At 39.8% G+C, this 17,284-nt stretch overlaps 1 protein-coding gene across 13 annotated transcripts in view; it reads left to right on the top strand.

Annotated features, from left to right (window-relative positions):
- The window catches only part of EIF4G3 (eukaryotic translation initiation factor 4 gamma, 3), a 236,988-nt gene that overhangs the window by 207,283 nt on the left and 12,421 nt on the right, over positions 1-17,284 (top strand). For all 13 annotated transcript variants that reach the window (XM_012722291.1, XM_012722292.1, XM_012722290.1 and 10 more), the window contains 7 exons: positions 940-1,057; positions 3,289-3,509; positions 5,915-6,033; positions 9,803-9,975; positions 12,246-12,371; positions 13,485-13,566; positions 16,717-16,815. In XM_012722291.1, coding sequence (XP_012577745.1) covers positions 940-1,057; positions 3,289-3,509; positions 5,915-6,033; positions 9,803-9,975; positions 12,246-12,371; positions 13,485-13,566; positions 16,717-16,815 — 938 coding nt within the window. The remainder of the gene's footprint in view (positions 1-939; positions 1,058-3,288; positions 3,510-5,914; positions 6,034-9,802; positions 9,976-12,245; positions 12,372-13,484; positions 13,567-16,716; positions 16,816-17,284) is intronic.

Raw genomic sequence — 17,284 nt, 5'->3', positions numbered from 1 at the left:
TCTTTTTACTAACATCACTGGGAGGTTTCCTCCTCTCGAGGGATCATTGGGTTTTAAATAAAATTTTAAATAGTTTTCATTCAGCTGGGCTCTTCAGGATATGAATCTCTTAAGAGTCCCTTGTTGTGCGCAACATCAGTGTAATTAGAGAAATCACTTGGGACCCCAAGTTAAAAAGGGAAATTGATTTTGCTGGGGGAAAAAAGTATGAAAATCCAGACGTATTTAACTTTAGGGACTTGTAAAAGAATAAAGAATTGGAGTGAAATACTTTTAAAAAATCTTTCCCAAAGGTTAGATTTAAGAGACTTAACATTGGGACAGAAATGTTCAGACCATCACAAAAACATCTCTCTGTAGCTAAAGCCAAATGGAAGAAAAACTTGACTGTTAATCTTCCCACAATACCTTTTTACTAAGTAAATTTTGCCTTCCTTAAATTAAAAAGAACTTCATCGTTCACTCAAACTCACATGAGATCACACATGTATAGTTACCTTTTTAAAAGTGAAATAATTTTGGAGTGGGAAGAGCACAGAGGGCTATATCGAGTGCTGGTGAATTGGTGGGAATTTTACAGGGAAATCGTACACTGTACAAAAATGAGGGATGGTGTCATGGATATATTCTAAAATAAAGTGAAATGATTTTTGTTCACTCCCGTCATCTGCTTACCACCCTCACCCCCATGCCCTGCAAAGAATAATTTGCTTTTGAAGGAGCAAGTGGTTGTAGTAAAGATTTCTATATTCTCTTTTAGATACAGTGCCTTCTAACACTTTGCTTCTCAGAGTATAGTCTGTGAACCAGGAGATTCGTGTCACCTGGGTAGGCTTACTGGAAATGCCTAGTCTCAGGCCCTAAAGAGGTAGATGAATAAAAGCTGCGTTTTACTCATGTGACTAGTATTTTTTTTTTCTCAATCCTCAACATCTATAGATGCCTTGCGGTCAAGTGCTTCCAGTTTAAATCGATTCTCTGCTTTGCAACCCCCAGCACCCTCAGGGTCTACATCATCTACACCTTTAGAGTTTGATTCCCGAAGAACCTTAACCAGGTGAGAAGCCCCACTGTCCTTGTTAACTCAGGACTGTTCTGTTTATCTCTCTCCCACCCTCTTTCTCTCTGTCTCCCCACCCTCCTCCACCCCCCACCTAAATTGTACTAATTTCCAAAGTGAATGTGATGAATTCCTTCCATCTCTAAGATTCATTACCTTTTTCTTTTCCTCCTCTAATCTTTACACCCTAATTTCTAGGATAAAAACATACTCACTGGTGGAGTTGAGGTGGCCTGGAAGGGCAGGGCACATTACCTGGCAGCTATCTAATGGTTTGCGCGTTAAGAAAGCCAGCCTAACAAAGAATCTTAGATTTGCAGGGCTCTCCAAACTAACGCCTCAGAGCATGCTACATTACCTTATCCTCTCAGGCTTGTGGCTTAAAGGACATGACAGAACAACATTTTTGATTGAAACACTTTTAAAAGAGCTGATTTTTCTTTAAGCTTTCAGTCATTTTGTTTCAGTAGATTTTCTGAACTTTTTACATTTCCTTGGCTTCTTTCTTAGCACAAATCAACTTTTTAATGTCTTGGATTGCCATGAGTTGTGCTATTGATGTTAGTGACTGCCCTGCCATAAATCTCCCCTGGTGGCTGTTTCTGAGTATTTGTGTTTGTTCAGTGTCAGACTGCTATTGCTGTCCTGCCTTCTCCCTCTCTCAGTTATCTACTTCTCATCTGCTATGGCCACAGAACTGTTTGCTGAGCTGGTTAGAAATGTCTAAAAGAGGACTAACTGAGGAGATAGGAAGATTCTGAAGATGAATAAAATGTGTGACTTGGCTAGGCAAAGTTTTGTTTCACTATTTGGTTTTCAGCTATTTTCCATTTATTTGAAGTTTCTGAATAAATGAAAAATTATTGTGTAACTTCTAAGATATGTGCTTTTGGTGTTCTGTTTTCCTTTTTTCCTTTCACTCATTTAGTCCATATACTCATCACTGTCCTCCTTATTCTTAAAATATTTTTTTTAACTGAAAAAGGAATTGTCACTTTTTTTTTTAAGACTTACTTATTTACACATATAAGACTTGGGATGTAGGCCTGAGGTGCTGGGGTGAGGGGACAGAGCGGGGAGTAGAGCAGGCAGATGGAGGAAGTGCACTGCTGAGGGAGCAGCACCTGAGACAGGTGAGGTCTGCCATGCTGTGTAGGGCAACTCCCTGCCTGGGGATTGAACTCATGCTGCAGTGGTGCTGACAGCTTCTTAGTGTTGTGTTTTAACCCCTTGCACCACCAGGGGACACTGAAAATTTTAAAGTCAGTGGCATCGTTTAACTTTTAAATAAAAAGTATATTCTAGCTTACAATTCTCTTTAACTTACTGATTTTACTTTTCATATATTAGTACATTTTGAAATATAATCAGGGCCCTCCCTCATGGTGCAAGGGGTTAAAGTGCAGCACTGTAGAGCTGGCTGCAGCCACTGAGGCACGAGTTTGTTCCTGGCCAGGGAGCTGACCCACAGGACACAGCAGACCCCTCCTGTCTTCCCGCTGCTCCCCTCGGCAGTGTGTTTCAGTCAGTCGGCCTGTTCTGCTCCCCACTCTGTCTCTGGTGAGTCCTTTCACCGACCCCCGACACCCTCTCGTCCGCACCCTAGTTCTTGTGTTACAGGGTAGCCCAAAGTGGACTGGGCGGCCTGTCTGTGGGGCCTCACCCGCGCACTCACAATTCAGTTGTACTGCAGGCACACACAAAAGGGTCAGTATAGGGTTTATTTACAAAAGGGGAAAGGAATAGGAAACAGCCTAGGGAAAGAGAGCAGGATACAAAGTAACTGGAATACCTTAAGGTTAGGCTGACTGAAAACACTGAATCAGGTGGTCTGGACGTTTCCCTAGCTAGAGTGAGAGATGCAGTCACCACCTATTTATCCCCCAAATGTCCCAGAATTCCTGCTAGCTCGGCCCTTGGGTTCTTACAGTTCTCTCCCTGGTACTGCTGGGAGTTGTAGTTTCCAGTCACTGGAGCAGGGAGTAGGGTCCAGAAAGCTGGAGTAGGGGGTGGAGTGCACAAGACTCCGCAGAGTTCCTTTAGGACGTCCTTCCCCTTAATACTTGCATGCATAAATAAATAAATTAAAAAATACACACACGGTTGGTGCCTCACACCTCTGAAGTTATCTGTGAAACAATAAGCCCATACTTTTAGTGTTATTTTGTAATTTAAATACATAGGGAGTGGGTGGTCTTTCTTTTAAAAAGTATTATTTTGTCTTTAAGTCGAGGAAGTATGGGCAGAGAGAAGAATGACAAGCCCCTTCCATCTGGGCCAGCTCGTGCAGGCACGTTCATGCGGGGCGGCAGCAGCAAAGACGTGTTAGACAATCAGTCTCAAGAAGAGCAGCGAAGAGAAATGCTAGAGGCTGTGAAGCAGCTTACAGGAGGCGTGGACTTGGACAGGAGCACCACCGAGGCTGACGGAAACAAGCCCAGAGAGGCAGGTGAGAGGCCTGGATACTTATAAAGGGCGGACTTGACATTTGGGAGGGAAAGTACAAAGGAGACTTTGTGCCAGAGTAAAATTCAGAAACATTCCAGGGTAAGGATAGTGCCATAAATAACACGTTTGTGACTTGTAACATGGATTTCAAGCCTTAGGCATTCCTTTTTGAGTAATTTGTAAATTACGCCCTTTTCTGTGAACTGTCACAGTGATGAGGTCCTCATGCATACCAAGCAGGTGTCTTACAGGTTCCCTAAATAACACCTCGCTGCCCGTTGGCATAGGAGCACATAGCACTGTAGAATTCTTCAGTTGTAGAAACAGTCTGACATTACTAAGCCTGCTGCAGGGCAAACCAAAAAGAAGGTATCAGGTGGACTTTTTGGCCTTTATCTTCTTTGGTGTATCCTCTGTGGTCTTTTCATGTGTTTAGTTTGTTTATACCTAAAAAACTGATGCAATTAATGCTGTAAAAATTCTTTTTTTTTTTTTTTTTTTACCTTTTTAAAGATTTATTTACTTATAGAATTGGGGTACAGTTCAGGAATGCAGGAGGTGAGAGACTTCACCAGAGACAGAGTAGGGAGCAGAACAGGCAGATCCACGAAGTCCACTGCTGAGGGGATCGAACTGAGTGCTGCAGCGGCTGTGATAGCGTCATAGAACTATGCTTTGACTTGGTGCACTTAGCCTGTATTATTGTTTCCCTTTTGTTAAATGGGGCTCATAAGCATAGCTATCTTGTGGGGTTAATATGAAGACTAGATGAAGAGTTAATACATGTGAATAGCTACAACATTACCTGATAAATGTAGTTTTCAAAATGTATTAGGTAGAATGATGATAATAATGACAGCAAAAAAATAATTTTCTGTATTTTAAATCTTACTCTTGAAATCATATTGGTTGTTTATGACATTTCTATAGCTTTCTTGTTTGTTTCACTATTTGTATTGATGCTCATAACTATAGTGTTTAAATGGATTTCAGTGGCAAATTAAAATGCCTTCTCCCAACAGATAGAGACTTCAGCTCTTTTAGCTTTAGGGACTGTGCTCAGTAGGTATTTCAGCAACCTAAGAAGACAGAAAATGAAAATACCTTGAGTACAGTGAATAATGCAGCACAACTACCTTATGCATGTTTATTATAAAAGTTTGGGTCATCTGTTCATTCACCACATAACCTACTAAGCACCTAGTAATTCTGAACACTTAGTCCCTGTTTTTGGCCTTCAGCCTGCAGGGTCATAAAGACCTTTCTTAAATAATTCCATAAAAGATTCTAAGTACAGGGTCCTCCCTGGTGGCACAGGGGTTAAAGCATAGACCTATGGCGCCATCTCCTGTCTTTCCCGCTGCTCCCCTCAGCAGTGTCTTTCAGTAGATCTACCTGTTCCGCTCCCTATTCTGTCTCTGTTGAGTCCTCTCACCTCCCACACCTCTGGCCTGTACCTTAGTTCTTGTAGACAGATCAATAAATCTTTTTAAAAATGATTCTAAATACAAGTGTAGGAAAGTGCTTTGAAGGAAAGGAATAGTCAGAGAGCCATGTAGATTTAGCACAGAGGAGTGTCAGGGATGATTTCCTATGTTCAGAAAGACAAATAGAAAATTAAAACAGATTTGCAGGGCGAGACAGGTATGAAGCAGCAGGAAAGAGCATTCCATTTAAGAGTGGCACTACCAGGCCCTCCCTGGTGGCTCAGCGGGTTAAAGTGTAGCACTGTAAAGCTGCCCTCAGCCACTGCAGCACTAGTTTGCTCCCCAGCCAGGGAGCGGACCCACAGGGCGTGGCAGCCCTCTCCTGTCTCACTTGCTGCTCCCTCAGCAGTGTATTTCAGTCAGTCCGCATGTTCTGTTCCCCGCTCTGTTTCTGGTGAATCCTCTCACCTCTCCCCAGGACCCCTCTGACCTCTACCCCAGTTATTGTATGTATAAATAAATAAATCTTTCAGAAAATAGAGCGGCACTACCAAAAAAATTATAACAATTTTAAAAATTAAGAATTAGAGGAACATCTTGAGCAACTGATACTAGGGACCCGCACTGCGGTCCCACCGCCACTGAAGGTCAGTCCGGCTGGACTTACGCAGCCCTTTCTGTGCTCTCCACACAGAGACAGGGCAGAGGTCAAAAGAAGCCAACCCGCCTGATTTTAAAACTTGATTTAAAGTCCTTATGTCCTTTTATTTACTGTAGTTTAAAAAGTTACACTGTGCATCTATTCTGAGATTAATGCTTCTGTATTCTACTTTTTAAGCATCTTGCTTTGTCAAATTTGTATCTACATTAATGCTGTTACTGAAAAAAACAATATAATGATCATAAATGTCAACAATAATACTATCATTTTAATGATAATTTTTGTCATTTTTACTTTGTAATTTTTCAACCTCACTAGTAACAAGACCAGAAATTCCAGCAACATCAGTCGCTGACAGCCCTGTCTTGTCAGAAGAGGACGTGGTAAAGAAGTCCAGATCTATTATTGATGAATTTCTACATATTAATGATTTTAAGGTAAATGAAACTTTGAAAAAAGAAAACACAGAAGCCCTGTGGCAGCGCAATAGTAACTTGATTCTGGTCAAAATGAGTTGTCATTTTGAATGGATAAGATTGAGAGTTAGTAATCCAGGCCCAACACTTTTCAATGTATACAACTCTGGTGCACTTCTGCCTTTTAAATTGATACTGTAGCTTACAAGAGCAAGTGGAAGAAAGAGTGACCAGGTACCAGTATATCCCCAGTATGGGATGGACAAGTGACTTTGATATTAATGGAAAAAAACGTTATTATGAGACATTCCTGGCTCCCTGTATATTACCTGTGATGATCTTCAGTTATTTTATTGTCATTCTCATTAATTTTCTTAAGTTTGGCTGGCATCACTTTTTATTTCATTAGTAAGAAACAGGCACAAAGAAGTTCACAGTTTTTCAGGGTCACATAGCCTCAGTGAAAAGTCAATGAACACTAACTAGAAGGTCATAGAACATACTTCTTATGCTCTGATCCCTTAGATTCCTGGAGAATAAAGAATACTGAAAGTTGGTAGTTATTTTGTTCTGTGAAAAGAAGTTGGAAAATGTTGAAGACTTAGAAGTAATTAAAAGGGCTGAAGAAAAGATGAAAAACAGTCAGTGTGGACGGGAGCACTGGAGATTGGCTTTAGAAATGATTTGCAGGACCTCCCTGGTGGAGCAGGGATTGGAAAGCTGTTGGCAGCCACTGCAATACAAGGTCAATCCCCAGTCAGGGACATGACCCAGATGGCACAGCAGACCTCTCCTGACTCGTCTGCTGCTCCCCTCAGAAGTGGTTTTCAGTAGATCTGTCTGTTCTGTTCCTCGTGCTTTGTCTGGGGAATCCTCTCACCCTCATTCCCCAACCTCTGGTCTACACCACAGTTCTTAACATGCATAAATAAAATAAGTCTTTTTTTTTTTTTTAAGATTTATTTATTTATGATACAGAACTGGGACACAGGCCAGAGGTACAAGGGTGTGAGAGGCTTCACCAGAGACAGTAGGGAGCAGAACAAGCAGATCACTGAAATACACTGCTGAGGGGATCTGCGGGTGGGTCAGGAGAGGTCTGCTGTGTCATGTGGGTCACCTCCAGGGCCAGGAATCGAACTCATACTGAAGCAGCTGCAGCCAGCTTGCAGTGCTGCATCATAACCCACTGCGCCACCAGGGAGGGCCCAAATAAAATAATATTTAAAACTTTTTTTTTTTTTATTTGAGAAATGTACAGTTAGTAAGCAGCAAATGTTTTGAAAGGGAAAAAGCATGAACTGGAGGAATACGGAGAAAAAGACGTTAGTAACACAAGAGCCCCTTTGAAGAGTCCTTCATTAGCCCTGGGCCAGGCCTGCAGTATGAAAGGGAAAGTCAGTTATGACTCAGGAATTTTATTTTGCCTTCGATGTATGAGGCAGCACTAGGAGAGGCAGCACTAAGAACCAGTTAATTGTGTGGACATAGATTGAGGACTTATTATAGATGCATGTTTTAGTTCATTTAATCCTGACATCATCCTAATGTTAATGTTTTTATAATAGCCATTCCACAGGAAAGAATCCTGAGATCAGTGATACAAACAACTTGCTATCGGTCTTGCTGCTGATAATTGGCAGCCTCAGACTCAGAGCCAGGCTTCTAACTTCAGTGCATAAACTATTTTGTTACCATTAGGATACTTACTTGTCATGTTAGAGGCTTAAAGAGCTCATCCTAAAGAGGAGGGTTTGTTTATTTTTTACATCTTCTCAGGTGCTGCTATTGTTAATGATATACAAATTAGTATTATTGAGTCTTTGCTTTGTGCTTGGCATTGTGCCAAGTGCATGTACATACATATTAGGTGCAGTTCTCACTATGCCAGGAAGTCAGAGCTGAGAAACTGTTACATTCCCAAACTTAGTAGTAGGTGGCATGGTCAGGATTTTTCTGACTCCGCGGCCTTTATTTTTAGGTGAGTATTTAGTGTGTGCCTAAAATGTACCAAAATGACCTTTATTTTTAGGTGAGTATTTAATGTGTGCCTAAAATGTACCAAACACAGCTCAGGAAACACTGCTCAATGTACTGTAATATTTGTGGTGGGCAACATAGTTTAATGGGGCTTTTAAGGAGCTTATATCCTAGTGGGAGATACAGACATGGCTGACCTTAAAGATAGGTAATAAATAAGCATTAATTACAAAAAGAAAAATAATGCTTCAGTGCAGAGAATTGTCATTAAGTGGTATGATAGCCAGTGACTGGACAGTCACAGAGACTGTAGCCACTGTAGCGTTTGGGAGCTCATTTCAGATGAGAGCTCAAAGACAAGAAGACTCAAATCTTGAGAAAATCACGGGGAAGGCCAAGGTTATAAACGGTAATGAAATTAAAGTACCATGATAACAACTGACCTATTTATTTATACAGAATAAATTCCCATTGGAAGATAGTCATTTTGTTAAGTACACAGGGCAAAAGCTTGCATTTATGTGTGCTCTTTTGAGAAGGCATATAATGATCATGATGGGCTTTAACACACATGCTGCAAAGGCCCCAGGGATAAAGAGTGTAAGGGATAGATGGCAATGTTCTGGAAGTTTGCAGTTAGAAGGGTGAGTTGTGATTTGTTTAGTAGACTATAAGTGTGTGTGAGATATAGATGAGCCTGGCAATAGGATTGATCGACTAAAGTGTACACAAGAAACAGTATTTCCCAACAGTGGGTAATGGCAGTCATAAAAAGAAAAAAACGACTGATCTAGATTAACTGAGCCTGAAGAGACCTGACATGTGGTACTGGATTTTCAGCCTAGAACAGCAACAAAACCTCATTGGTCATCTAAGGACAGTTGTGAAAATTTGTACCTGTACTGTTAGGTCCTATTTTCACTGATTTTATTGTGTCACATTAAACTTCCTAGATATATAGAAAAAGGAAAGCAAATAATCAGTGTATCTAAATTGAAGTAAAGATATGTATGCATACAGTATATTATTTCATTTCTTTGGTGTGGGTGATGTGTTAAGGTAGCAGGGGAAGAATAAAGCACCTTATATATTCCCTTTTCAGTCTGCTAGCCACCCTTCTCACACACATCTTCCCAAGAGCTAATCCATTCAGAGGTTGGATCAAAGCATTTTCTGCTCAGGATCTGCCTGAGGGCAGGGCAGGGACAGCCTTGTTGGTGAGTCTGTGATACTGGCTGCCAGGCCTTTACCCTCCAGATTAAAGGTTAGCACGTAGCCAGATACCCCATGATAAAGACCAGATCATAAGCAGCACGGCAAGAATATCTTCACAGGTTTTTAGTTCTTATACTAACTGTATTAACTTTCCTGTGAAGGAAGACCTTTTTCATTAAAGATTTGAAAGTATGATCATACTCCAACAGAATTACCTTGGTTTTCCATATTAAAGAACTTTGATTCAGGTTATTGAATTTATATTTCATAATATTCCATTGTCAAAATTTTTAAGTGATCTTAAGATAGGTAAACATTGTGTAAAAAATACTTTTTGACTCTGGTTCTGAGTGCTCTTTGAATAGATTGTTAACCCAGAGATGGTAACCATAAAGACACACTGTTTTTGTTTTAAATACGACTAATATGGTCTGTATCAGCCTGCGTTTTACTGCGCTCTCTATTTTTTTTTATAACATGAAAACTGTCTTGTCCAATGCTGCTTTCTACTGACTTTGTCATAGATTTTACAATTTTTTAACACATAAGTAATACTGTCTAGACTGAATTAAACTTTTACTTACTCTTTGAACAGGAAGCCATGCAGTGTGTGGAGGAGTTGAATGCCCAAGGCCTGTTACATGTGTTTGTAAGAATGGGAGTAGATTCCACCTTGGAAAGGAGCCAAATCACCAGGGACCACATGGGCCAATTACTCTATCAACTGGTGCAGTCAGAAAGACTCAGCAAACAGGACATTTTCAAAGGGTCAGTATCCTCCTCAAGAGTGATATTTAATTACTAGACTTGTAAGTACTACTTAATTTAAAAAATACAAATCTTTATTGAAGTATTTCACTTGTTGCACGGGATTATGGTGATGGCACACGGGTGACTTGGTGATGGGAAACCCGTGAGGACTACAATTGAGATGGAAAAAAAAATGTAAAAATATAAAATAAACTTTTATAAAATAAAAAAAAAAGAAAGTATTTCACTTGTCCATAGATTAAAATTTTGTCCACTTAATATGTTGTCATGTAATATGTTGGTTCATCTAATGACATTATGGATTGTGCTGGGGATTAAAGGTTATCTTCTGGTTCTCTGTGTCTTACTGTTAAACCTGTATAATGATTTAAGTAAGATAGTATATTCCCCATAGCTTCAGGGAAACTCTGAGGCCCTAGCTAGCCCAACTACTTGTAAACCTCTGAATGTTGTTTTTGATTGTGTGTGTGTAAAAATGCTGGACAATTGATTTAAAACTAGAGTCTACTTGTTTCAATAAACCGTAGTGGTTTTGACTAGCAGACAAGCAGAAGTACTTGTCTGTCAACTTTGCCCTACGAAGGATACGCAACTCTTAAGTTACTGATGAGACAGTCTCTTCCAGGTCAGTTCCATTGTAACTCCTGTTGATGGCTGGTTTGAAGATATCAGCTGTCACTGGTGTATCTTCCTTTCTAAGTCTGATACCTTTGTGGTACACCACAGACTCAGAATCTTAGTTTAAAATTCGTGTTTAAGGTAAAAACTGAACATGGTAAAAAAAAATTTTTTCTCTTTGCTGCCATGTTGTGAATATTAGTATTTTCATCAAACATTAACTGAGCTGAAGGACAGTTAAGTATCTTTTGCATAACAAGTAGATATCAAATAGCTAACTTGCTTTGAGGTCGAAACCCAGAGCTTTAAAACGTGTTTGAGATGCAGACTATTTTGAAATAATACCGCCAGAAAGATAGCCCTACCTAGTAATGGTACCACTTTTGAAGTGAAAAAATGTGATGACATATGTTGACCTTTGAAGTTGATAAAGAGTAGCACACTCTGACTTGACACTGGAACATCAGTGAAAAAGCACACATTTGATAATCTTCAGAGATCTAAAGGATAAGAAGATAAATACAACTTGCCTTTACTTTAGCCCCTTCATTCATTCTCTCTCTTAGATTATGTATATTATAATTATGGGGATCTTTTCAGTAGTTAAGTTCACTTTTTTTCTTATATGCAGTCTACTGGGATAACTAACAAAGTCTTGAGGACCTCCCTGATGGCGTAGGGGTTAAGTCTCAGCGCTCTCCCCACTGTCGCCTAAATTTAATCCCCGGCCAAGTAGCTAAACCACACAGTGCAGCAGACCTCTCATGGCTCACCCTCTGCTACCCTTAACAGTGCATTTCAGTAAATTCACCTGTTCTGTTCCCTGCTCTGGTGAATCCTCTCATCCCCAAACCTCTGGCCTACACACACCCTGTTCTTTTATGTGGAGGGAAAAGAAAAAAAAAGCTTTAAAAAATGTTTAAAAAAAAAAGTTTTTGTACTTCAAAATCAGTAGCTATGATTTTTCAAGCTAAATTAGACTGTGCTGGTGTTTTGTATTTGACTTTCCTAAGTTTTAGACTCAAAGCCCATTTTTTTTAATTCACCTTCATAGCATGAAATACTTCATAACATGAAAGCCTAGAACTATTAGCTTTTCTTCAGAGGTACAAAAAATTTGTAACATGTCATGATGAAGATATTAGTAATAATAATATCTTCTTAATAGTAATTTTTAATTTCCATGCAGTTTTTTTCTTCTGTTGTAAGCTCCTCAAAGACAAGGACTTTATCCTTTTTGGTGTCTGGTCTCTATTGAAGTTTTTAGTGAATGCTTCTGACTTAGAGGATATGATACTCAATTGTGGTAAGCTCTTTATAGAATGGGATTAAACTGAATAGGTAGCTGTGCCCCCAGACTTTTTATTATTAAAGTCTTTCCAGTACCACCTCTATGCGTTTGTGTTGGAATATCCTGGTACCACAGACCATGTTATTTAGAATATTAGCGCTCTCTGTAAGAATGCTTCTGTTTGAGCTATTTTCTCTTTCTTCCCATTCTAAATCCTAGCTCTCAGAGAGCAGGGACTTTAGACCTAGAGCAGTGTAAGTGCTTAGTAGGTATTTGTTAACTGACTGGTTTTGGTTTCTTTATTTAATCTTCCTCTTGAATTGCCTTTGCATATGAAAGTTTTTCCTGCTCTTTTCAGTTTTTCAGATATATTGGAATTGGCGGATGACATGGCTATTGATATCCCCCACATTTGGTTGTACCTTGCTGAACTGGTGACCCCCATGTTAAAAGAAGGTGGAATCTCCATGAGAGAACTTATCATGTAAGTTGTGGTTACCATGTCAAGTTAAACTGAGGCAAAATGACCCAGCTGACCCGGCCTTGTGCTGTTCCATTCCTGTCTTTGGGAACTCATAGGTGTGGCCTGAGGCTCTTGATCTCATTTCCACTTTCATTATCAAAATGCCACTTTATATTCACTCTGCTGAAAAAATGATAGGAATAGGGTTAGCCTGGTGGTTCCCAGCACTAGGGACGATGATCGCGGAGGTGGCTCCAGAATCACATAACTGAAAGGTGAGAGGTGCTCCTGGAAACATTGTTAGTCTGACTTTCATGACTGTTTTTGCGCAAAAGCTGTGGAAAGTGTATTTCATCATAAGAGTTTTTCAGGACTGATCACTGCAGAGCACATGCTTAGGTTGTCAAGGAAATGGGATCATGGAAGTTTCTAGATTTGGACATGAGTGGGAAATTGTTGCTGCGTTGAATAGAACAGTATTTCAAAAATTCATTTTTCCCAAAAGCTGGTCACATGATCAAATTCGGTGTACTACTATGTCCCTTTTCTTTGAGATTCACAAAGTATATTACAACATGTTAAAGATTATGAGAGTCCTGAATAAAGTAAAAGCCAATAAAGACTTCTAGCTTTGTTAAGTTCAGCACTGCCTCATATAATTGACTGGAGAGTCCCCTTTGAGGAATAATTATTGCTACTCCATGGATAGTTTAGGAAATACTGATTTTAGACTGTGACAAAGTTGATCCCTTTCGCTTCATTCTTGTTTTCAAGAAAAAATTCCTTATCTTAAGAATACATCATAATTCTCACAATTCCCTAGTCCCTCTCTCCTTTCAGTTTGCAGTAGCGTTTCTACAAATGTAACAGGTTATTAGGTGATCTTTGCATTGCTTCTAACAATGAAACGGTTAAAGAAAAATAGAAAAACCACAAGCTATAAAATAGCTTTGCAACCTCTCCACAGAGCATAAAGTGAACTGAAGTCCCTGGACTGCTGCTGCTGGAAATTACTTCAAGCACCCTGAGCCTTGACTTGCCGCTTCGTGTCGGCCACACAGTGCCTGTCCTTCTGCACACATTGTCCTGCTGTTCTAGAGCGGGGCCTAATCGTGTCTCCTGTTTTTTTTACAGAGAATTTAGCAAACCTTTACTTCCTGTTGGAAGAGCGGGGGTCTTACTCTCTGAAATATTGCACCTTCTATGCAAACAAATGGTGAGTGTGAAAATGAGAGTCTGACTCAGTCGCATGTTAGGAAAGATCATTTTGATCTTGTGTTATTTATGAATAGCTTAAGTGCCATGCCACTGTGTAACTTTTATTATTTGAAAAAGTGAATGAGGAAAAAAAAGAGTGAGTTTTCTGTTTTCAAACTCATTTTTTCAGAGGTGTTTTTGAGATTCTTGTTTCTGAGTTTCAGAATCATGGGCTAGGTAATCTGATTAGAAATAGATAGTAAAATCCTTCTTCAGGATTGTTTCTATCTGAAGTTTGTTTACTTTAATAAATGCTGCTCAGTTGTTTGCAAAGCTCTATGCTAGACTCTCAGCCTACAAGGGCAACCAACTCTTCAAAGAATTTATAGACTAGAAAGGAAGACAAGTTTAAGCCAAGTTTTTTAATTGTATTATTTCTGTTGTTATTTTGGTAGCTTTGTTTTTTAGCGGCGTATATGATTCGGAGTTATCAGATGTATGTTCCACAACATGCCCAACACCAGCGCACCCATAATGTAGTCCGTGGGCCCCTCCTCCTTTGCTCCCTATTCCTCACCATCCCATTCAATTCGGCAGGCAAATTTCTAGGATTTGTTTTGGTTTAGTTTTATCTGTCCCTTTGTTTGGTTTCTGCTTTCCTTGTAAGAGTGAAATCATCTGGTATTTGTCTTTCTTCTCCTGACTTACTTTGTTAATATATAGCCCTCTTATGTTCCATTCATGTTGTAGCAAATGGAAAGATTTCATCTTACGTCATAGCTAAGTGATATTGTGTTTTGTGTATCTACCATATCTTCTTTATCTGCTCATTTTTGCTCAGGCCTGAGGTTGTTTCCATGACTTGGCTGTTGTAAAGAGTGTTGCAGTGGACATTGTGCACATCCCATTGACCTGGTGTTCTGCAGTCTTTGAGTAGATAGCTAGGTTTGGAATTGCTGGGTTATATATAGTAGATCTACTTAGAATACTTTGAGAAACCTCCATGCTGTTTTCAGTAGAGGCTGACCCAGCCTGCATTCCCACCAACAGTGGGGAAAAGGATTCTTTACCTTCCTACCATCGGAAGTATTCGTTGTTTCTTGTCTTTCTTGCTATGGGCCATTTTCACGGTTATGAAGTGGTATCTCATGGATTTGATTTGTATTTTCCTGATGATAACTAAGGATAAATATTTTTTTCATATGCCGGTTGTCTTGAATGTCTTCTTTAGAGATTAACTCTTCTGCACATTTGATTGTTTTCTTTTTATTTATTGAGTTCTTTGATGTCTATGTAGATCTTGGCCCCATGTCAGATGTGTGGTGCACTGATATCTCCTCCCACTTGATAAGGATTTGTCTTCAGTTTAATGATAGTTTCCTTCTCTGCATAGAACCTTTTACATTTGATATAGTCTCATTTGTTAATTTTTGTTTTTAAAACCAGTAGTTTCAGAGGCGGTATCAGCACATATTTGAGTGTAAAGAGTTTTGGGAAAGTGGCAGAGCGTCATAAGTGAGATGTGACACCTGGGGTGAGGGAGCGTGACACAGGGCACACGCTCAGGAGTGTGCTGAAGGTGCTTTCTGACTGACAGATTTCGTCATTTTAGAGGGTTTAATTTCTCTAAAAAGATTCAGCATTTCATTTCTTCTTGTAAATCTATAGAAGTCCTTCTGTGTCACATTTGGATAATGGTTATTAACAAATAGGTGTATTAAATAGTCTGACCACTGGTTCTAGTTAATAAACTATTTTTTTTATAGCTTGTAGCACACAAAAGCTGGGGTGTAGGCCAGAGGTGTGGGGGGAGAGGGACAGTGAGAGGATCCAGAGACTGAATGGGGAGGACAACAGGTGGATCTACTGAAATACACTGCTGAGGGGAGCAGACAGGAGACAAGAGAGGGCTGCTGGGGTTCAAACTCATACTGCAATAGCTGGAGCTGTCTTGACAGCACTCTGTCTTTAACCCCTGTGCCGCCAGGGAGGCCCCGATAAGCTATTTCTTAATATTCTTTGCTTGGCGGTGCTAATGTTTTCATTGAATTCTTAGTTGTAGACCAAAAATTCCCTCCTCCTTTTACCTACTTGGTTGTAGTCCTTATTTTAAATTCAAATTCTCGTTCAATTTTATTACTAGAAAGAGAAAATAAATTCTTATTTCTCCTAACTAAAATCAGGTTGTCTTAGAGCATCACAGCCTGAGTTTCAACCCACTTGGCTCTACCAGGTTATCAGCTATGCCCTGGGCAAGTTACTGCATGAAATAGTGTATGTTCCTTAGGTGACAGTTGCAGTCTCAAAGACCATCATTTTGTCAATGACTTTTTTCTCCACATCAGTTTTCTAGCTGACAGCAGCCCTTCTCCGTTATTTATTGGACTCAGCCATGTGCTTCTTGTCCTTGAAATGCTTCTCTCTCCTGGTTCAGAAGCAATAGCTTCTGTAGCCCTTGTCCTGTCAGGCTGTATGATCGTGATGGTCTGTGAAGAGGGATTCCAGTGCAGCTTGTTGAGTGATATTAATAACAGATGCATGTAGGAGCCCAGTTTAGGGAAAGAGACAGTATTGGATTTATAAACTATATGCACTGAACTCTTTTTAGGTGACTATAGTCAAAATTCTAAGCACCAATTGGCATTCATCAGTCATTTGGTAAAATAAACAATGAACCTTAAATGTCTATACATTAATTATTACATTTTATATGTATATAGACTTTTCACTTTGAAAGTTATGAGTACTGAGAAATTAATTTCCTATCAACAAGGAAAAGTTTTGATTTTTCAGTCTTTACAGTTTTACACTTTTGACTTCAAAGTAAGCCTTTTCTTCCCTCCGGTTACAATATATAAGTAAATGGTTTGGGCCCTCCCTGTGGCGCAGCAGGTTAAAGCACAGCACTAAGAAGCTAAAGCTACTGCAGCATGAGTTTGATCCCCGCCTGTCCCGGAGACGATCACATGGTGCAGCAGACCTCACCTGGCCCGCCCGCTGCTCCCCTCAGCAGTGTACTTCATCGATCTGCCTGTTCTGCTCCCCACTCTGTCTCTGGTGAATCCTCTCACTGCCCTGCACCTCTGACCTGTACCCGAGTTCTGTATGTATAAATAAATAAATCTTTAAAAAAAAAATAAGTAAATGGTTTGGATTTATCTCTTTTTAGAGCCATAAGAAAGTAGGAGTCTTATGGAGGGAGGCAGACCTCAGCTGGAAGGACTTTTTACCAGAAGGAGAAGATGTACATAATTTTCTCTTGGAGCAGGTAAGTAGGAAAAAAAGCACTTGCCTTCCCTTTTAGTAGTAGTTGTTCCATACATAGGAAAAAAAGGAGGCAGTTTCATTAATATTTTGGTCTTAATTCATTAAAATTAGACTAAAATAGGAATTCTAGTCAAGTTGTCAGTTTGAGTCCTTGCATTAAAGCCACTCTGACTATGCACTCATACGAAAAAAAGAAAAATTTTGAAGACTTAACCACACTTAGAAAACAAGCTGCACATCTCCCTAAGCCTAAAGTGATATTGGTAAATAAAGCAGGAGCAATAGGGCTCAAGTTGCAGCTCTTGGTACTCTGGTTCTGAAGGCAGCTGAGGCAGCAGAAAGTTCTATCTGTGGAATAAGGGGAACTAATGTGCCTCTTGCAAAGTATAGGACTGGAGAAGGCTCACTGCATGAGGCCAATGGGAAGTTTATAGATAAACTAGTACAAGGAAATGGGCACAGTATTACAG

The sequence above is a fragment of the Condylura cristata genome, unplaced genomic scaffold (genome assembly GCF_000260355.1).
Source record: "Condylura cristata isolate star-nosed mole 26May11 unplaced genomic scaffold, ConCri1.0 scaffold00008, whole genome shotgun sequence".
Taxonomy (NCBI): Eukaryota; Metazoa; Chordata; class Mammalia; order Eulipotyphla; family Talpidae; genus Condylura; species Condylura cristata.
The sequence above is the reverse complement of the archived record's forward strand: the minus strand, read 5'-3'. Positions and strand labels throughout refer to the sequence as shown.